This window comes from Fundulus heteroclitus, chromosome 20 (genome assembly GCF_011125445.2).
Source record: "Fundulus heteroclitus isolate FHET01 chromosome 20, MU-UCD_Fhet_4.1, whole genome shotgun sequence".
NCBI lineage: Eukaryota > Metazoa > Chordata > Actinopteri > Cyprinodontiformes > Fundulidae > Fundulus > Fundulus heteroclitus.
This window is the reverse complement of record NC_046380.1, coordinates 31,853,937-31,877,314: the sequence shown is the minus strand read 5'-3', so window position 1 is coordinate 31,877,314 and position 23,378 is coordinate 31,853,937. Positions and strand designations below refer to the sequence as shown.

Genomic DNA, 23,378 nt, shown 5'->3' with positions numbered 1-23,378 from the left:
ATAATCTTTTCTGTATATTATGCTTTTATCGTGGCATTCGTTGCACTGGATATCCAGAGCAGCAAGGTAAATCTTAAGGGTTTAATGTTACAGGTATCAAAAATATTCATTACAGCCCTGTCCGTTCTGTACATACGTGCCCTGAACGGATACGCCGTTGTTTTATACCTGAACATGTGCTGAATGTTTATGAGAAGAACGAAGTTCACAATGCTATATTCTACAGTACATGTTTGTAAAAAGTGAAACTTAAAGAAAACAGAGAGGACTCCTAGCTCAGCTATTTGGGGAAATGAAGGTTTTTCCTGCACCTACGGTGAAGAAAAAAAGGTTGATCGAAACTTAATGTGTTACCCATCTTTCAACAGCAATAAGGCATGTAGCTCGCCCTGTACTTACCGGTAACTGAATTACTGAAGTGAAACAACTTCAAGCCAAATGTAAACATTACAGATAGTGGAGACAAATGAGCTGAAGTCCAAATGGTTACCTGTAACATCCAATTAAGCCAAACTCCCCAAGCATGCTGAATTCAAGTACAGCTGGAATGCCAAGTTGTAAAAAAACAACTCCAAAGTGATTTAAACATGTTTCATTCTCAAATATGCTCAAATATGTCTCGACGGTGACTAAATTTTTATTGCATATTCTATCTATGCAGGTATTACCTGTGGCTTTTTATACAACTTTTTTCGTGTAAAAAAATCCAACCAAATATCCAGCCAGTTTCCACCATTTTAAGAACATAACTAAATCAAATTCATTTCAGAATCTGAAAAACAAGATTCTTGGTTTACTGCTGACCAATGTAATATACATACATTTTATTTATAATTTATCTCTAGATTGAAATGTACTTAAAATGTTCCAAACCACGTCTTTAAAACCTGAATATGTACCGAACCATGATTTATGTGTTTCGTTACTCCCCATGTGAAACTTGCTGAATAAAATCCTTTTTCAGGCTTTAAGTCAAAAACAAAGTTTCTAAAGCATACATGAAGGCTAGAACATAGGCTAACTAACTTAGGACATCCACCAAGGTTTTTCTCGCAGGCACTGTGTTCCTTCACTGAGGGAACAGTCAAAGAACACAGTGCCTGTTTGAGTAACTCTATAAGAAATTAGCTGTTCCTTAGCTCTGTGGTCAACAATCTGCATTGCTCCTCCTATGGAAGTTGAACACGTTGATACAATGCACATACAAGTTTAGTAAAGTTGTTTGAGCTTGATATGCAAAAGTAAATGGATTTAATTTATTTAGCACTTTTCTAGTTATATTGACCACTCAGAGCACTTTACACCATAACACATTCACTCACTAATGAACACACATTCATACACACCGATACGCAAATCAGGTAGGCAATTTAGAATTAAGTGCCTTGCCCAGGGGCACATTGACTTGTGACAGGGGCTGGAAGCAAATCCACAACCTCCCAATCTACCCACAGAGCCACAGTTGTCCCTTTACAAGTTAAACTTCGTATTCCTTTAAGAAGACATTTAATCTAGAACGTAGACAAGTTCTTTGAACCTTGGAGTTTATTATGCAAGAACACACACAAGAACACTTTGTGTGGCTTTCAGAAAGTTGAGAATACCAGCCTCCCTGCACAAAACGTTAAAATTGTTGGGACAGCTAGATGTATAATTAGAAGAAATTTCCCGGTTTTTGGAGGCTATATTACGGATGTAATATGACAAAATGTAAAAAAGTTCAAAGGGTATGAATAGTTTAGCAAGGCATTGCACCTTTGACTTGGTTCGCCATTATTCCTTTATGTGTCCTACATCTCTCCCTATGGTTGATTGAATGCTAGTTGCAACAGGGTCAGATTATGAATCTTTGAGACTCATTAGTATGATGACAAAACTGCAGTTTACAGTTGCAATGCTCAAAAGATTGTAAGGCCTGCAAAGAGTCAATGATACGATATATCTGGTAAATCCCATATCCATAAAGAGTCAGGAGGAGAGCAATTGTTGACTGAAATGTCACAAGGAGCCGTAGGGGCTTGAAAAGAGTTCAGACACATTGAGCAGTTAAGTTGAAAGAAGAAGCTTGTAGAGTGTGAATGCTGGGGCTCACTAAGTATAGTTTTAACGTGTGAGCTGTTTAATAAACAGAGACAAGCCATGTAGCATGAACATCATGATGATGAGAGACCTGTAAAGTCACATAGTCTGTAAATTTGCCAAGCCAACTTTATTCATAAAGTACTTTAAAGCCAGCAGGCACTGGCCAAAGTCCTGAACAAAAGGAATGAATGATTAAAATCAATAAACACATTAACATTTAAAACAAATACGATAACAATTAAAAGTAGAAAAAATGATCCAAATAAAAGTAGCAACATGAAATACAACACTGACAAGCGGAATATAAAAAAAATATAAATTGATTAACACCTCATACTGGTTCAAAACAAACTTTGCTCTCTCTTAAATTGAAAATATTTCATAAAAGCCTGAAGTGTGTTGTTCAAGTTAAGTTATCATGGCTCTTAATTCGACAGCATTTTCTCCTCCCTAGTTTTGTATTAGGCAAGATCAAAGAGGCGAGAGGGAGCAGTGAATTAAGTTTGTTAGAGAAAATGAATAAGAAAAGAAGTGCAGACATGCACAGTGCGAGTCAAGATGAATCCATCACTAAATCATGGCCTACTTAATAACAAAGGATATGATGCCCTTCAGAACTGTAGAGAGGCCAGGCTTCAAACAACTGATGAAAACAGTTGCTTTATAATTGTTTCAGTGGGTGCTGCTTGTATGACTGAGCCTTATTGGGCTTTTGTTTAAGCGTTCACTTTTTATAATTTCACTCCCCACAGTATATGACTAGCCTTTATGTTAATGGTAATTACATTTTTAGCATTATCTTTGACGTTATATTGATTTAGCAAAATAGTTATCCTGGTAAAATCTGAAACTGTATTCCCAAGAAATCCACAGGATTTCATTTTCAGGCCTTATTATACCTCTATGCAGCTTATGTGAAAGAAAAAAAAATCCAAACAAAATAAATTCATAATGCTGTATAATAAATAAAAATTCTGTCATATTCAATAAACTAAAATACAGTATGTATTCCACAGAGGCATATCAGACTAAAAGAAAATGTACCTTTTGAAACTAACAATTTTAAGCAGATATCAATAACATTTCCTTTAGGCCAACTTTCTGTATTAAAAAAATATTTTATTGGTCTGATCTAATATTTTGATCGGAAATGTCATGTTTTAATTACCTGTTAGCAGAAAATCAATTAACAGCATTAAAGGCTTGAAAATCTCTGTACTTAATCTATATAATGAGTTTCACTCGGTGATTTGAGTTACTGAAATAGATTACCTTTTTAATCATTTTAAATTTTTTTTGTACTACTTTTTGTAGTTTGGCTGATGCTTAAGATCTTATGTTAAAAACATGACATGTCAGTGACTGTCATCCCACACTGATCTGTTTGTGGTAAATGAAGACTCCTCCTGACAGAGCCCCCCCCCCCCCCCCCATCTCTCTCTCTCTCTCTCTCTCTCTCTCTCTCTCTCTCTCTCTCTCTCTCTCTCTCTTGCTTAGGGGCGTACTCACAAAGCTATGTAGGGTAAGGTAGCAATTTTATGGAAACCTGAGTTTGAATGTTCAAACATAATCAAGTCCATCTGGCCCAACTCCCGTCGCTCTTCATCCAACACTGGCCAATGTGCTAACCAGTCCAGCCTGGTTGGCTAACACAGTTGTCAAGTCCGACAGCACCACTATCCACTTCGGACTGCTAAACATCCACTCACTTACGAGCAAGGGGCATCTCATCCAGGACCTTCTCAGGGACCATAGCTTTCTATCTGTTTAGCTGAGACACGGCAACAGCCCAACAACTTTTCCCAACTCAACGACTCAACTCCTCTTGGATTTGCTCACATCTGTCAACCCCGCGGTAATTGCAATAATTTACTGTAATACAGGGAAGTTCTCGCAGCTGTCTGTCCCTGACTTAAGCTCCTTTGAATCCACTGTTTGTCAACTGCATGGACCTATTCCTACAGCTATTGAAACTGTCTACTGCCCCCTGAAACCAAATAGGGAGTTTTGAATGACTTTGCCACCCTCTTACCAGAGACATTACATCTTGCCTTGAGAGCTCTGGATTTAAGCAGTGCGCCCACATTCCTACACGTTCCAAAGCACACATTTTGGACTTAATATGCTGCTCTGGTGTCACCCCCATTGACTGTGAGGCAGCTGATCTCCCCATCACCGAACATTTTCTTCTTTCGTTCAATGTCAGACTCACCCTTGCCATCACCGAGTCCCCCCGTCTTATCTCATTTCGCAATATTTAGAACATAAACATGGATTCCCTCTCCTCCAGGTTTGGTAAAATGGTAAATGGATTGAACTTATATAGCACTTTTGCAGTCATGCTGACCACCCAAAGCGCGGTACACTATAGCCACATTCACCCAGTCGCTCTCACTACCGCACACACATTTATACACGAGACGCAGCTCGGTAGGCAACTTGGGGTTAAGTGTCTTGCCCAAGGGCACATCGACATGTGGCAAGGGAAAGCTGGAATCAAACCCACAACCTTCTGGTTGCCAGACCACTACTCAACCCATCAAGCCGTAGTCGCCCAAACCTCATGTCCATGAGGTTTGATTACCTCATGGACATTGAAGACTTATCCACATCTGAAGAGCTGGTATCACACTATAACACAGGACTTCATGATATCCTCAACTCCCTCCCTCCACTAAAAAACAGATCTGTCTCTTTCTCCCTCTTTGCTCCCTGGTTCACAACTTCGCTTATGATAGCCAAAGGCTGGCAGCTTGAACGGCTTTACCATAAAACTGAACTGACTATTCACAAAGAGATTCACAGAAACAATTTTCTGCATTACCAGGACTGCATTCACCAAAGGTTGCTATAATAGCCCCATTTACACTAACCTTGTTAAACTGATCTATGCCGAGCTCGGTCCGAGCTTGGATCGGTTAATCAAGCCGAGCTTGGTTCTGACGACCGTTTACACACCACTCTATCTTGGTTCCTCGCCTCCTAGTGACGATCTACAGTACTACTGCTCTCTAGGATTGAAGGAGGGACTCAAGCAAATCAAAATGGCGGCGCCCGTAACATTCAGTAAGTTATGCTTGGTTATAATTGCTTTTTGCGGAGAGTCAGGTGAAGAAGGCAATCTTTGGTGAATTTACTTGGCGGAAAGTTATCTTAGTTACTGAGCTCGGACCGGTCTCGGCACGGTTAAAAAAGGGTAGTGTAAACGGGGTATAAGAGTCTGGGTGTCATCCTCGACAATACTCTTATTTTTTCATTCGCATATCAATAACATTACAGCGTCTGTATGCTTTCACCTACGCAACATCAATCACCTCTACCCCTCTCTCACCCCCCATACCACTTCTATTCTTGTTAACAGCATAGTCACTTCTCACCTAGACTACTGCAATTCTCTCCTCCCCTGTGTCACTCACAAACTCCAGCTAGTCCAGAATTCAGCTGTCCGCTTCATCACAATGACACCATCCATCCACCACATAACCCTCATATTACAACACTGGCTCCCAATTAAATTTCAATTTGAGTTTAAAATCCTCCTCCTAGCATTTAAGTCCATTCACAGCCTCGCCCCTCCTTACCTGTCTAATCTCCTCCATGTTGCAATGCCCTCCCGCATTCTTCCATCCTCCTCCTCTATCCACCTGACTGTCCCACCTGCTCGTCTCACCACCATGGGGAGCAGAGCATTCAGCCGCTCTACACCTCGCCTTTGGAAGTGTCTACACCAGGAACTCAGAAACACTACTTCACTCCCACACTTCAAATCCAAACTCAAAACCTACCCGTTCAAAATTGCATTTTCCATATGATTTCATTTGTGATGTGTAATTTTAACCCGATTGAAATTTTTTGCTTTATGATCACTTTTTATTATTGTTTGTGTTTTTTTTTTAACCAATGTATGGTGAACTTGAGTGTCCAGAAAGGTACCTATAAAAAAATCAATTATTATTATTATTATTATTATTATTATTATTATTATTATTATTATTATTATTATTATTATTATTATTATTATTGTTGTTGTTATAAGTTTTATTGTCTTGCTAATTCTGAAACAAGACATAAAAGCAGATTTCCTCCTAAACAGCCCTTGCGAGCATCTCTCTGTTGATACATTTTTATCACATTACTTTCCAGTCTTTTATAATATACAGCATCACTTATGAATGTTAACATGCTTTCCTGACACAATTTCTTCAGCCAGATCAATGCCTTGATGGGTTAGGACCTCAAACTAACTGAAAATAAAATAATAATAATCAATTTAAAGATGTTAATCTCTATATGAACTTCCACACCAGCGTGTGTTTGTGAGTGAAGACAGGGCAACTGTTATGTGAAGCACAGGTTGGTGCAAATTATTCCCATCTGCTGGACTTGATGGGCATGTTTAGGTCATCACAAACTTAGTTTGATATGCTCTTTGACTCCAGAGCAGAAAAAAATTAAAGCTGGTGCAAAACAAGCGCAAAAATGGGGGAGACTGCATTGCTTTTTAAATTGCCTTCCCTCTAGGCTTATCATTTCAATAAAAATCAAAAATAATGTACCACTTATTCTTGTTCCAATTGACAGTTGCTTAATCTCAGTGCATTAAATCAGTTCACCATCAAGATTACCCTGTGTACATGTGGCACTCCGTGGTGGAACAGAATTAGAAATGTTTAAAAAAAGTTGTTGTTTATCATGAATATTCTTGCACTAGTATCACTTTAAGCATCAGTATTTTCGCCTGTCACTTGTTTATCCAAAGTGTCTCCTGACACCACAGACGCTCAGCCTCGCCCATGCATATTCACACCCTCAGTACTCTGTCTACATCAACAGCCTACAGCCATGCTTACCAGGCATTTCCACCAGGAAGCAAAATCCCCTTTTCCCTTAGCTCACCTGACAGCAAAAGGAAGAAAGCTTGGTGGAAAACTTTTCAAACATAAGGGGTGCTGAGCAACTTTGAGGATAAAAAAGCACACCAGAAGATGAAGTAAAACGGTGGTAGACTTTTGAAAAAATGGGGTATTTCGTTGCGGGGTTTTGGCTGTGTTGGTCTGGATACCTGAAGCCTCGATGAAGAGAGAAGCGGAAAATAAATCAGGGAGCAGGGCAGCGGGGGAGTTGGGGTGGGGGCTGGGGAAGGTCTCAGCCTCTTCCAGGGCCCAGTCATCACCCTTTTTCAAATGAATTCATTTATTCTGTTTTGCTGGCTTTACCTTTAGCTGCAACAAAACAGTTTACTGTTCTGCCTCCCTGAGCTGCTCAGTTTCAAGGCTTGTCTACCCTCTAAGTCGGTCCTAATGTATTACTCTTGTTTACTTTACACTCACAATTAATCAAATCTATACCTTAGAGCTATCCTCTACTGGCTAAGCTATCGCTAATTAATTAATTTGCTTAAAAAACAAGGATGTTCGTAACCCTGTCGTATACTGTTTAAACTTCATGATAAAGCTTTATGCACTCTACAAGGCCTTGCCGAAGTTTTCACTTTTCCACAAGTTATGTAACCACCACAATACTTAATGTTTTTTAATAGAATTTTAGGTAATAGACCATCACAAAACCCTGAATAACAGTGAAGAAGAAAAAAAATTACATGTTAGTTTGTAGTTTGTATTAGGCCCATGTTAGAGAACATTATAAAATGAACACCAAGGAACACTGCACACAGGCCAGGGATAATATTATACAAAGCTTAAAGCAGAGTAAGGTTATAAAACAATATCTGAAGCTTTGGAAGTCCAACAAGCTTGTTTGCCACAAGCACTGCTTCTTCTGGCTTACATGCAATGCTATGTCACTTGCATTGGTGGAACCTACAGAGGAAATTACAAATTCAACAGATCAGAAAAATATCACAGCCAGGACCTGAAACAAAGCATTTGATACAACTGATTACAGTAAACGATCAAACAAACTGGGGGGGATGCAGTATCAGAGGTGTGGTGCTGGAGTGGGTAAAAAGCTACCCGAGATTGTGTTCTGTTTGTCAGACCATAACTGGTGGTGTACCCCAGGGTCAGTGTTGGGACCCAAATCATTTCTTTTACATATAGATTCATTCTGTCAAGTATAATAAAAGGGATTCTCTTTGGAGATGCACTGGTGCTGATTTGCAAGAACCATTGTATGATATCACCTTTGAGTTGAAAAAAAAAAAAAAAAAACGTCTTTAAACTCAAGTAAAACTAAAATCCTACTATTTGGTCATAAAAAAACATTGACACAAAGGTTCAAATTGATGGGATTCCAATTGAAAAAGTTAAATTCTCAGGGTGACAATATAATCAGGTAAAGGGGACATATGGTTTTAAATGCCTTCCTTTTCACATTTAAATCATTCAGTTGCGGTCTTTATCGAGTGGAACTTCAATGCTTTGGTCTGAGTTCCTTATTATTGTTGCCCCACTGCCCTTGTATTTACCCTCATTCTGAGGTGTGTCTAAGAGCAAACTCATTTTTATGTGGTCTCTTTAAATCTGCAGAGCATTCCACTCCATTTCGTTCAGCCATTTTAGTAGTATGCTGGGGGAAGGTGTAATGAATTGTGTGGGTTAATATACCCAACACCTGAACATTTGGACTTATCCACTTGTAGTTTTGGCATACTTTCAGCTTGGAGTACAAAATTGCAGCAAAAAAAAAAAAAAAAAATAATTGCGGATTCAGTCAACATTTGGGGAAAAACTACTACTGCGTATCACATGAGAACATATGAGGTAACATGGTGGTGGAAGCAACATGCTATGGGAATGCTTTCGTGCATCGTGGACAAGCTGAAATAGACTTTAGAGTGAGATAGAGTGAGACAGAGGTTGACTTTGGATGACAACATACAGTCAGAGCTACAGTGCAGTAGTTTTTGAGTACAGTTCTGCGTTGGAATGACCCAGTCAAAGTCCTGATCTAAATATCATTAGGAATCAGTGGCAAAAGTTATCACTCAACCTAACTGATGTTGCAATATTTTTAATAAAAGATTAGGCAAAAATGTCCATCTTTACATTGGAAAAAGTGGTAGACATAAGCAGCTTTGCTCTTTCAGATCCCGTTTTCCACACCGTCTTTTATTTTGTAAAACAAACTAACCAAAAATCAAGAATACATTTTTTTACATCTATGTTTTGTACTGCTTTGTGTTTATCTGTCACATAAAATCCCAATTAATGCATTAAAGTTGTGATCGTGACAGGACAAAATGTATATAAATTCAAGGGGTACGAACCCTTTTGTACGCCACTGTATTGATGAAATATGTTCACATTGACTGTTTAAAGTTTTATTTTTGTGCCACAAAAAAACCCTGGCAAGATAATAAATTGGCTGCAAACAGTTTATGGGAACACAAAATCGCATTCTAGTTTTGGCCAAATATTTAATCTCTCCTCCTCTCCTTCCATGTGTCTCTGTTGCTTCCCTCCCTCTTTTTTCTCCGAATAATATGCCACTGGGAAGTAAAAGAGAAAAAAAAAAACTCTGAGCACGGATCCCCACTCCTCCACTCTTCTCGACTGCATGTCTGTGATGTCATAATCACTCACATCAAAGGCTGCGCGCTCAACACGGCGACTGTCAGCTTCCCTGGAGGCGTCATTAAAAACGAACAGAGCAAACCGAGCCGGGCCTGACAGAAATGCATCAAAACTTCCCAATGCTCACAGGCGCGTGTGCCACGCCACACCACACCACACCAGACAGGCGTTCAGGTATGTGCGTGTTCAATAGAAAAAAGAATACATTTGCACACACCTATAAAATGCTTAAGTCATTTATACACTAAGGAAAAGGCTAAGATTGCACAAGATCCCTGAAACTCATATGCAGAATCTTCTAATGAATGAAAATGAGCTTCTCCTCCATGACAGTGTCAAAACTCACTCATTCTTATGTATGAATAGGAGCTTGACATTCAAATGAGTATGGCACGCATGCAGCTGCACTGTACATGTGACTAATAACATTTCCCAGCCCTGCCGTGACGTGAGCCTGCCTTCACGATGCACGTTTTGGATTGAATTCAGAGTGCGCACGTAAATGTAGAAAGAGGCTACATCCATCCGCCCACGCAGTTTGCATCCCTTGCCGTCTATCTCAGACGTTTGCCCACACACTTGGCCGCAAGCACACGCACAGGCGCATGCTCGTTTACACAAACTGGAGGGGGAGATATAAATAGTACGCGTATGATGTGATATTGTGTGGTTTCTCCCTATGGGTTTGTGTGTATGTGACTGTCAAAGTGAAGAGGGAGGGGGATGGGGTGTGAGAAATGGGAGGGAAAGGAGGGCTTTTCTCATATTTGCCACATAGTGAACCCCCGATCACAAAAGACGGAGATTCTAGCTTGATTCGAAAGAAATATAAGGTGTCGGTGCTAAAATAAATATATGCGTTTGTGTAAGAATTAGCTGCATTCTGTATGTATGACTTACTCCTGGCAGGGTCTTCTGCTCGTGCAATGCGTTCTGGGCTTTCAGGGCTGACTCTCTGGCACAGTAGGTGAGGAAGGCACAGCCTAAAAAGGAAGCAGAAGGAAGAAGGAGAATGACATGAATATGTTTTACGTGAACTGGTGACAAAAATGGAGGAAGAAATTTTCACTAATCATCATTAAATGGCTAGATATAACACACACACACACACACACACACACACACACACACACACACACACACACACACACACACACACACACACACACACACACACACACACACACACACACACAATGCTCTAAAGCTATGTCCACACATGGAATTCACTTTGCATGTCTCTGTGGGTTTTGTTTGTGCACAATGAACTGCGATCTAATGACTGAACAAACCCAACATTTCCGTTCAGATTTAAAAGTGGAACAAGTGGGAGCAACGGAATAAAGAACTGCGTGGACGTGTGACGATTTGTGCGTGCTGTTGTGTGAGAGCAGCCATGCCAGAATCAACGCTTTTAATCTGACGAAGCTTTCTCCCTGGCAGTCTGAAATAGCAGTTATCCATTTGTCCATCGCACCCGCCTGGCTGCTGTGACAGGGATAGACAGCCTGACAGCTTCTCCCTCTCTTTCTCTCCCGCTCTCTCAGAGATCCCCTCCTCCTCTCCTCCCCCCGTTTCTCCGTCATCTCCCCTGCTCCATATGCTCCAAGACTACCCACAATCCTCGGTTTTGTTAGCACCTGGGTTGACATGCGGGGGTGGAAAGAAGATGGAGATGCAGGAGGCACGAAAGACGACAAAGCCGCAGGGAACGTGTAACGTTCCCTTGCCGCCCCCCATTGACAGAGACTGTCGGAGCTGACAAACTGTCAATCTGCAGATCAAGGCTAATGATTCATGTGTTTGACAGTTTAATAAAACACGTGCAACTGCACAACAGGCTCCATTGTTACAACACAGTTTCAGTTCATGTTGTATCAGCAGGTGCTTAGCTTGTTTACCCCTCCAACCCCATCCCCCTGCATAACACCCCTTTTCTTGATTAATTTTGTCTACTTTGGTTCAATCTATGGGTGCAAGTCAACATTAAAACACCATTACCACCATTACCAGCTCTGAATTGGAAGGTGGCTGCTTTACAATTGACACTCTGTTGTATTTTTGTTTGAAACCTGTCAGAATCAAGATATATGCTACTGTGTCAGAGTGAATAAACAGTAGAAAATGTGCTTATCTCTGCCTGAAACTCCCCACATTACTTAGAATCACTGCATCTAAGAATTTGTAGAATAGGTTTTGACACATAGCTGTGCAAATGTAAAGCCTAGGAAAATGAACTTCAGCAGTTTTACAGATGTTTTAATACTTCCACAACCACCAAATGTTCCATTTGGCTGTTCTCAGGGCACATAGTGAAAAACTAATTATATTTCTCTAATATGCTGTTTAATAAAAACCGTATTTGACTCATTTTTAAAATCCACCCAGTCCTATTTTAATTTTCTCTTTTTGAATAAAAGCATTCAATGGACTTCACCCGAAGCTGACTGAATTAATTGACTTATGTATGCAAATCAACAGAAACGTTTGCAGCATCTATTTAAAATTACAATTATCTATACGCATCTTCTCCTTGTAAAACAACAACCCTGTAAAATATCACGGTTTAACACTACATTTGTGTGAGTAGCTTAATATATTGGGAACCCTTGGACTGATTTTGATGATCAAAACTTTTATTGACCAGTCAGAGTCAGGAGAATCGTGGGACAAAACCAACATTCACAGTAGAGAAAACAGTGACAGGGAAGGAGTGAACCTGAAGAAATAAAGTGTCTACCTCACTTTAAAACCATGACCCCTTATAATTCATGTCAAGTCCACAAGACACACTTTTGAATTTTGGGAATTTGATTTTTCCTTGTCGTTGACTGCTAGCTATCCAAGTTTACATGGTACAGTAAAAACAAAAAAACAAACCAATCAAAGAATAAAGTCTGTACTTGATATTGTGTTTTTTTTAAATGGTAAAATTTGCAGAAGCTGTAGCTAATGTATGCATCTCATGCAGCACCCTCTACACGTCTCGTAACAAAGAGCCTAACTAGTATAGCTACAAATAGTATATGGTGACAGTGTTTTGGGTAATGGCTAGCAAAATGAAACAGTGTCAGAGTGACAGACGAGATAAAAATCTATTAGCCTTACAAGAATATGGCAAACTGGCTAGCAATTTGCCGTAAACGACTAAAGTTAGCATCTACTTCGGAGCTGTCTCCTGACAAAGAGCTAAAGGGCTGTTTCACAGTTTTTCAGTGTGAACGGCGTAAATTATTTCTATTAAAAAATATTAAATATTTATCAAGTCTTAACTGAACAACTCTACATTGGCAGTATGGCAAACATAGCATTAGGCAAGCATCAAAAACACAAGATAAGGATTAGTCAAACTTGGAATGGAATATCCTTAGATTAAAAACAATTTAAAATACAATTTGTAATTTGCAAAGCCTTTACTTGGTTTGTGAAAACAAATAAATGAGGATTCTTAAGTTTCCCAAAATATTGCTAAAGTCTTGTACCATTCTTTTGAACCCAATAGGGTGCATCATCTTGTCACAAGCTTCACAATGCATTACACTCCATGTTAAAAGAAAATAGCAGCCTGTTCCCTTATATGTATTCAGGTTTGACGCTTTTTAAAGGAATGCATTTTTCAGTGAACAAAAAAAAGCAAGTATCAACCTTAAAACTGAAGGAAAAAAAAAACAGGATTTGACAGAAATGTATTTTTTTCATTTCTTTAACCAGACATGTCTGCAAGCAGGCTTCGGCAAACACCCTGCTGCCATGCAGCAAACACAAGCGCAACGATACAAAAGAACCACAGTTTGTTCTGAAAACATCAAGGGCTAAGCATTAGACGATTATCATAGACCTCTTCCCCCCAAAGGAACAAACACAGTGCAGTTTAAAGTAAGCAAGTCCTTCTAATAGCTTTCCCCATTTCTGTTTCACTTTGTTCTTTCTGAATACCCCTGGCTATTTATTGTTAAAAGTCTAGGACTATATACTGTAGCCTATGTGGAAGCAGCATGCCTGCCATCTTCTCTGCTCCATGTCTTTAACCCCAGGTCGTCCCGATGGTGGGACACCGGGGAGCTTTGCCTGTTGGTGTTTTTAATTAACGGCCCTCTCTCTCATTAGGCAGAGTGGGAGCTGGCCGCTGACAGCTCTGCTACCTTCTTGTCCTCTCAGGGCCTGTCGTGTTAATGCTACATGCTAGCGCTGTCCCATAGGAAACACACACACACACACAAGCCTCTGATTCATGCGCCTGACACTCACTTGCATGTATACGGCACAGGCACCCACTGCAACCGATGCATTTAACACGGAGAAAACAAGCAAATCCTTTATTCTACTGACAGCAACACTGCTTTGATTGCTCTCATTTAACCTGAATTTTCACTTTAAAAGTAGATAGGGGATTTGGGATGCGCCGAGGCGTTAAAGATGGAGCATCCTATAAAAGTAGTTTTGCGTTAATATTTTGCAAGTATTACATGGCAAGCAAACATTGAAGCGACTATTTCAAACAGTTTGTTTCGTTTGGGAACTTTTTCACCCACAGTTATAACCTCATTCATTTACAAGATAAATGAACATTCACTTGATTCAACCTTTCATCCAAACAAGAATTGTGGTCTGCATTATGTTGACATAGGGAATAATTCTGTTGTTAAGGCATAGGGTGTAGATTCACATGAAATGTTTCATTAACAACTGGCTACACGCTGGACATGAATGTCACAGGCCTTTACCATCATTTCACACTATATTCCAGAGCATTGAAAATGTATCCATTTCCCTTGAAAACAGCAGGACACATTTTATTTCTAGTTGTTGGGATTTTATGGGATAGACCTAATACAAAGAAGCACATATTGTTAAACTGAAAGCATATTAATGCTGTTTTTAATTTCTTTTACAATATTGTCTTTGTTCAACTCCCTTTACTCTAATACCTCTAAATAAAATACAGTGCTGCAAATTGCCTTATATAGTAATGTAATTACCAACCGAAATACACGCGTGTTATCTAATCTCAATATGAATACAGCTGCTCTGGCCATTGCACAGCTCAGTTTATATCATCCCACTGTGAAACATGATGGTGGCAGCTTCAGGCTTTGGGGAAACTTGAGGCTCCCACCTTGGAACTGGTCTAAGATAAACAGGACTAAATGTAAGGTAACCCTGATGAAAAATACGTTATGCTTTTTTGCAATGATTAATTCATTAAAAGCAGATGTGGATGCATCAAAATCTTTCAAGTAAAGGTCACTGGATAGATTTGCCAGTATTTACTTTGAAATGAAAGAGAATGCAAAACTGTTGTAAATTAAAGGAGCATAGCGTAAATTGAAGGATTTTTGCAGAAGTCTGCCCCCTCTGGCGACAAGTTGAAATTACACCAGTGTTGTGTAAGTGCATGGGAGAAGAGGGAAATTATCTGCCGTTGCAACTGCACAGGTCTTTTACTGAGAAGCATAATGTCTTCTGAGGTTAGAAAGCTATAAATATTGAAGTTAGCCCGTGTTTTTTTTCTAACGCATTGATTATGGTGGAAACTATGCAAAGTAGCCTGGTGAATGAGAGCGTGCAGCGCGTCACACCCACTCGCACGCCCAGAGGATTCAGCCAGGATCACTTTCTCATGAACTGACTAATCCAGTCTATAGACACAACTGTGGTAAACAGAAGATAACTAATTTTACATGTCGGGCAATTGTAAGGGCATGTATGGGAAAGAAAATAAATATTATTTACTTTCAAAGCTTGCACCATTAAAAGAGAACCACTTTGTGTTGAATCGAACATTTTTCCATAGTAAGAAGATTCTATTTTGTCATCATTAATTTTGCCTTAACTGAAAGTAAAAACTCTCCATCTGCATCAATCACATGTGCTGGTGGGCAACATTTGTAACATTCTTGAATTGCACTTGGGGACCACAAATGGCCTCCAGGCCACACCTTGCCCCTAGTTTGGATAAAAGGTATAATCATAGTCTTGTCTCAAATCTAAATGAGAAGCCATAGCACAAACTAGAACTGTATTCCATTAGAGGAACATCTAAAAACTCAGGCTGATTTTATAATAATATTTTATAATTACAATACATTAATATCAAGCTAAGGTATGTTTATTTCCAACTTTGTCACAGTTTTTCACAGTAAACCTGTTTCATAGTCATCTGTGACAGCTGAAAATTTGTAGACAAATTATACAATGTCATATTCCTTCTGCTACTGCATTTATCCATCATTCTTTGCTGTGCAGGGATGTAAAATGTTTAAAGCAGCATTAAATGCCCCCACTTGACACAGATGCCCTTGGTGACAGGGATTGTCAGAAGCACATATGAGAAACAGAGGAGGGAGAAAACACGGCTTTATTGCAACAGATACTGTCATTGTAATATTCACCAATATTGTCACAGCTGCATGACTTTCTACTGCCATACAGTCCTGTACATCTCAAACCAATGTTTTTAACGGCTCATCTTGCATTAATGGACAAGATGTTTCTAACCAAATATTATATATTCAGCTTAGTACCATAAAACAACTATATATTTTAAATATATTGGAGACATATGTATAACCATACAAACACAGGTCACTTTATTAGGTACATATTTTCAATTGCTTAAGACAAATAGCAAAACAGCCAGCAACTTAATGCTTTCCGGCATTTAGATGTTGTGAAAATAACTTATTTAAGATTAAACCAAACATCAGAATATGAAATAAAGGGGATTTAAGTGACTTCAAACCAGACAAGGTTGTTGGTGTGAGGCAGGATGGTCTGAGTAGTTCTGAAACTACTTTGAGGATTTTTTACACACCAAAATATCTTGTGTTCATAGAAAATGACCCCAAAAAGAGAAAATATCCAATAACCAGCACTTGTATGGAGGAAAATGCTTAATTAATGACAGAGCTCAGAGAAAATGCGGAGTGGTTGAAGAAGATAGAAATACAACAGTAGCTGAAATATATTGTTACAACCAATACTGCATTATACTCTCTTTGTGTACAACCTTGTGACAATCTGAGATTATACTAAAAAAAAAAAGAAGTAGAACAATACGTTTCAAAGATCGACTGCTCTGTGATTTCTATTATACACATTAGAGATAACCATGCGCAGTCCAGATCCATTAACATAGAGGGAGCTAGCCCGTTGGTTTAGTGTCAGTTTAAAATGTTCAAATCAGATACCAGCTTCAGCGTCATTAGCCAATCTCACCTTAATGTCAAAGGTTTTATGTTTACCCTGTCCCCAACACACCGCGCAGACAAACAAGCAGGTAAAGTCAATCTTCATACAACTGACACGTATCTTGCGCTTCTCCTAGACGGAATAAAGCCTTGGGTTTGGAGCCATGACCATTTATGTATGTATATGATGGATGCATAATTTTAATGTCTACTTATGCATAAAATAAAATGTGCTTTTAACTGGAAACAAGCTTTCGGTTAAAAGCAAGTACATCCTTTGCCTTAGCAACAGCTCTTAAATAGGCTTAGCTTTTCCCCTGTAAAAAAGGTACTTGAAAAAGACTGTGAGGTAACACAGTTCTACAGTTTGCTAATTACAACTAATTACAAGTCTGGCATAGATGTATGTGCATTATATTCTGTTGATGTCATATCACTGGGTATGCAGCGCTGGCCAAAGATATTGAGCCACCTTTCATTCTTCAGGCTCTCTGAAGGTCTCCCTATTTTCTTCATTTATACATAAGCTTATGTTTTACTCCTTTTCAGTCTAGTCCATTTACCTGACCGCTTTCAGACTGATGCATGCTTTATTTGGTAAGCCACTTAACTTTGATCTATGAATCATTCAAGCATAACCCCCCCCCCCCCAAAAAAAAAACGGCTACATCAAAGGATGGTGCTGTATCTACGCAAAACTGACACCTTAGCAATAAACCAGTTTTAAGTTGTATCTTTAGGCGCCTTGTTTCAACGAACTTGCCAGTTGAATCTACAAATAATGCCAAAGATAACACAGTTTGACAGGCCTAAAATAGCATTTTTTTTTTTGCACCAACAAGGTGCATCACAAAGAGCTATTTGCTGAAAACTTGGTTTATTCAAGCAACACATATGCACTTGCCGTTTAGTCCAACATGGTAAAACACGCCGACGTACTTTCACATATGCAACGCATTAAAAGTGACAGTCAACAAACGTTCTATTTATCATCATTGTCACAAGTCAGATGCTGGCAGCGGCTCTAGTATCTGACTAAGGCCCATATTGGCCCAGGAGAGAGAGATAAGCTGTTTGTTTCTGCTGTCAATGCTGCCAATTTAGTTTCCCATCACTTCAAATTCAAATCAACAGTAGCGCAGAGGGGATCTGAGAGAATGTGTGTCTGAGACGAGAGGAAGAGATGAGAGAGAGAGAGAGAAAGAGAGAGAGAGAGAGAGAGAGAGAAAGAGTGGGAGAGAGAGAGAGAGAGCAAAAAGTAAAAAGAGGAGGAGAACAGCAAAGAGGAAAAGCAGAACAGCACGGGATGCTCAGGAAGAGAGAGGGAGAGCAGATAAGATCACCTAGCTTCAGTGAACACCATCCTCCTGTGTCCTACACTCGCTTCTTATCTCAACTGCTGCAGACACCCTAAAGGGACACACACCCACAGAGAGGGAGCGATACAGAAAAAGAGTGAAAGACACAAAAAGAATATGGGAAAGGGAGAGAGAAAGAAGATGAAAGAAAACCAGCAAGGGAATGGTGGAAGCTGAATAACTTTCTGGTGGGGGAGGAAGAAAGAAATCCACCAACTGTCACCAGGTCTCAATCGAACAGATGTGCTGGACCACGTACAGCTTTGACCTTGTTAACTACAGAAGATTTTGACTTCATGAGCTGATCTCTTCTGCCGTTTCCGAAAAAGTTCATAGCAAACAACTTTTAAATCACATATTTACAGAGCGTATGAAAAGCATTTATAACCCTTGAACTTGTTTTACACTTTTTTCACATTTGACAGCAGAAACATGAATGCTTTGTATTGGCATTTTAAGAAGACCCAAGACCTTTTGGTAGACCAAAAGAAGAGAAGTAGTGTGAAGTTCTGAAAATGGAAGAAAAAAATTATAAAATATTATTATTTTTTTTTTTTTAGACGTCAGTAGCTTACTCTGGTGGCATTTTGCTCAGTTTGTTAGTAAATAAAGTCTTTTGTGTTTTATTTTTAATAACAGAGGAAGTACAACACTGCGCATGCGCAGCAAGGGATAAAACAAGGAAGTGGCTAATGGCTATTAGCATCTCCCAGCGAAACAATGAAGAATAGTCCAAGATCCAGTGGAAAAAACAACCCAAAATATATATATGATTCCAAAATGGAAAAGACTAGAATGTCACTGGGAATACAGTATGAACGTGTTCACTGAAGCGGACGTCACAACTGCAGATTGCTCAGATGTGACCGCAGAGTTGATTGATGTGAGTACATGTTCTGATATGAGGATCTTAAAGGTGTGTAGATCGTTGTATTTAATTAATAATGGTTGGTCTTCGATCACATAATCGATGTGATCTGCTTTACTCTCTGCTTACTCTCTGCTTTACTGAGAGGCATTGCAGAGGGGCAGGCTCGGTCTGGCAATATTTACAATTAAGTTATTATTAAAGCAAACCGGCATTATGATGGTTCTGCGATAAGGTCGGTAGATGGCACCACGTCTGTTTATATCTATTCATCGTGCCCGGTGTTGGATTCTATCTGGCCTAAAAAAAACACTGTCAAGATGGAGGCTTGGTGTATATAGCTTTATTTAATCATGATCAAATGGTTATTGGTCTTTTTTTATTAGCACATAATGTGGCTATATACCTTTAAACAAAATCAAAATGTATGGATAATAAAAATACAAACTCTTTTGTGGTGTACCTAACACTTTCCATCCTATGAAACTTTTAATAAGTGGAAATTTTACCCGAAGAAAACATGTTTGAGTCACAGTTGGGAGTCACATAAAAAGAAAAGTCCTCCCTTGGTTTAAATCCAAGCATATTCATGTGTTAGATTGGCCAAGTAAAGATCCAGACCTAAATCTACTGAAGAATCAATGACAATTCATAAAAATGGAGATAGATTGAGCATGAGCATTTTTTGCAAGGAACTGTAAAGATATAAATTTACTTTTTATTTTTACCTCTAAATGTGCCCTGACATGATCAAAAATGTCCCTGTAATTGACTATTTTCTATAGTATTACCCTTCAAGTCTCCTCCTTGATTCATCCTTGTTTCTTACTGTGACATTGACAAGTCTAAATCTTGCTAGATGACACGTGGGGGTGGGTGAGGTTGGGGGGTCTTTGTAAGACTTGTGTCGTTGCTTGGTGTCTTAGCTTAGATTCAATTGAACTGGAAGTGAATGATCATCGACTTAACGGCTCCTCATGTCCAAGGGGCTTAAAGCATTAGAGTCTGTAGTTGTCTTAGGATGTATACCCCCTTGATTGGCATTGAAGGATTTTTAGTTGGGAAGATTAAGCACAGATGTATAGCTACCGTACAAGCACTTTTATTCACAGCTTTGTCACGTCTGACTTGTAAATTTAATTTCATCCATCTTCTGAAGACGTAAATAATTAAAGAGGCGTATACTAATATTTTGTAAAACATCTACTTTTCACACATGCTTTATTAGAACCTCATTAAGAAAAAGTAATGTGGTTGTCAATAAAATATGCTATATAGTGGATAAAAAGAAATTATTATTGAATTCTAAATATTTTCCCACATCAATATGAGTTATAATCTTAAATGTTTGTTGAAAAATGAAGTGAAATATCCTAGGGGGAGTAAGGGTTAAGAAAACTACAATAACATTGCATAAATATCCTTATTATTAAGGTTATGGCATAACCTCTTATAAGCGGAGATGCGGCTGTGTTTGAACTTTGACCCATATTAAAAATCCTCCATCTCACAGCAAAAGCCACGGTCCCTTTCAGCAGCTTCAGAAGGATCAGACTGTCAAAAGGTATCAGTCATGATAAGGTTAGCACAAATTTCCAAGGCAATAGATACACCACAGAATGCGATCATCATCATCAAATGAAGAAATTATGTTGCAAAAGTGACATCAGAATCAGCTTTAATCACCATGTTTGGAAAGACAACCAAGGGATCTGACTTCAGTTACACTCTGGTCTCAATGAAGACATTTGAAATATGAATAGATCAGAACGTTTTTTGTCAATATATGAATATGTACAATATTTTCAAAAAGAGGAAGACATGGTTGAATTTGTGCAAATATGCATAGTATCAATTTGGGCACACTGACTGTTAGGTGTTCATCAGAGTGAAAACATGATTGAGGCAGGTTTTAGCAAATGGCGCTCTGCAGCACCAACCTGAAGGTAAACGTCTGAATAGTTTGTTTCCAGGGTGTGTGAGGTCTATAGGGAAGTTAGCTGCCCTTCTCCTGACCCCGGACTGGTACAAATCCTGGATGGACTGAATGTCAGCCCTGATGATGCTCTCTGCAGACCTAATTGTTGGTTATAGAGTTCCTTTCCTCTATTTTTGGATGAGCCAAACCACATACAGATGGCCAAACCCAGGACAGAATAAATAATGACCATGTGGAAGATAACTGGTAACTCTTTTGAAAGGTTGAGCTTTTTTAATTTGCCAAAACAAGGACGGTCTTTGCTGGTTCTTCTTCCAAACAGTGTCTATGTGTGAGGACCATCTCGGGTCCCAAGAAAGAGATGGGTTCCAGGAATTATAAATGACCAAGCGTCGTTGAGTCTGGTATGGGAAGGCAGTGTGTGCGGGTTCTCCTGGAGTCCGCCATCATCTCCACTGTCTTGAGAGGGTTTAGCTCCAGGTGGTTCTGATCGCACCAGTTGACCAGCACACCCACCTTCTGTGTGTATGCAGACTTATCACTGTAAAGATCAATAATGTTGGTGTTTTACAGGGAAAAGAGGGGGGAAGAGAGAACACATCCCTGGTGGGTACCAGTGCTGGTGGTACTTGTGTGGGAGAAGATGCTTTCCAGCTTCACCTGCCGCTGTCGGTCATTCAGGAAGCAGCCTCTGGAGTATGATGTCTGGGTTGATGGTGCTGTAGGCCGAGCTTAACTCCATCAATAGAATCCTGCCATACATCCGTGCGAGGTTGAAGTGATAAAGGATAAACTGCAGTCCCAAGTTGACTGCATCATCTGCAGACCTGTGCACCTGGTAAGCAAACAAGAGGGGGTCCAGCAGGGAGGCTGTTATGTCCTTCAGATGCTTCAGCAGCAGTCAGTCAACATACTTGACAGACCTGGATCCAATTGAAAATCAATGGGATGATTCAAAAAGAGAAAAGGAGATACCCTCAAAATCTGACAAATTTGAAGCATTTTAGCAAATTTTGCCAAACCAAGATTTGTCTTGCCGTGAAAATCCTACCCAAAAGAGTGAGTAGTGTTAAAAAAAATTTCCGTAAAAGCATTAATTTAGGGGTGTAAAGGTATATACATTACAATATTTTAGTTTTTATTCTTTCCCCTAAAGGATATCTGTTTGTTTTGCAACTGAACTGTACAGGGTATGTGTCACAGTAAAACTGGGGAAAGTTCTTGAAATTATTTATCTTGGTTGTGTTTTTTTTTTCCATCATCAAAAATCCTGGTGTTTGAACAGTGTTTTGATTGGTATCTGCTTCATGGATAGAAAGCAAGAGTTAACTGCTCCAGTCCTTCTCAAGCTGTCTGTGTTACCTAAACGATGCTGTGAGGGAGGCATGCGAACTGCTGGAAACCAACTGCATTAACTGTAAATAAAAGATACATACATTCAGCAGCTGGGTGAGACAACAGATCCCCCACATTGCAGCTGTAAAATAAAGTCTGATGATCACGCTGATTATGCTTGGCTTAACTCTTGTTGCCGATTTGACCTTTGTCACGTTAGTTGCTTTGGTCCAGCGCTGGGAACCTCGACTCGTCTAATTCTAACACTAATTACCGTTCCACTACATTTAAATGAAATAGGCGTTTGCATCATTATTGGACACATAAATTCATTTTTTTAACCATCATACACTGCCTGATGCCACCCAAGACTCCAAAACTTGAGGGACAATGTTATTGCACAGAATTCTCTAATTAACTTGTGCCTATTAATTCAGGGATTGTAACTGAATGACACAAAGAGCTCCCCCTCCCCCCCTTCTTTTATTCCCAGCCACAGACGGGGTGAAACTCCCAGTGATCATTTAAATATTTCAGAACATCTTGGTAAGAGCCCGAAACGAGTCAATAGCATTAAAAGCTTTATTCATGGCCTGACTGAAACTCTGCCGCGAAAGTCCTGGAGCTCTGCCTCACAAAACTTTGTCATAAAACTTTGTTTGAGGCTGTCCAATTTCAGTCAGTCAATAGAAATCCCCATGTTTCCCTCCACCTCGGTTCTGTTAACACTTATCTTCGCCTGAAAGAGTTGACCAAGGACACCTTTTGCTCAATAAACACAGGAATGTTTTTTTCTCTCTCCCTTTTAAAGATTGACCTTAAGACAGGAATGTTCTGGCAAGAGTTTTGTGAATGCTAAACCTTAGATTACTCTTCAATTTAGTGTTGAAATGGGTCAAAGTAAAGATAGAAATTCTTGACTCATTGTGGTTGGGGAAAAAGGCATAATACGTTTTGGTCTTTTGGTTGTATAATGAAAATGAGTACTACTGAGAGCAGAAAACGAATATTTTTATAAGGGTTGTAATAAAAGAGCTTCTGATTAAAGAACGATACAGCTGCCCTTGTACT

The 23,378-nt window shown here is 39.3% G+C and overlaps 1 protein-coding gene across 12 annotated transcripts in view; it reads right to left on the bottom strand.

Moving 5' to 3' along the window:
- celf4 (CUGBP, Elav-like family member 4) overlaps window positions 1-23,378 on the bottom strand; it is a 145,290-nt gene that overhangs the window by 88,528 nt on the left and 33,384 nt on the right. For all 12 annotated transcript variants that reach the window (XM_036124639.1, XM_036124645.1, XM_036124641.1 and 9 more), the window contains exon 2: window positions 10,518-10,600. In XM_036124639.1, the coding sequence (XP_035980532.1) occupies window positions 10,518-10,600 (83 nt within the window). The remainder of the gene's footprint in view (window positions 1-10,517; window positions 10,601-23,378) is intronic.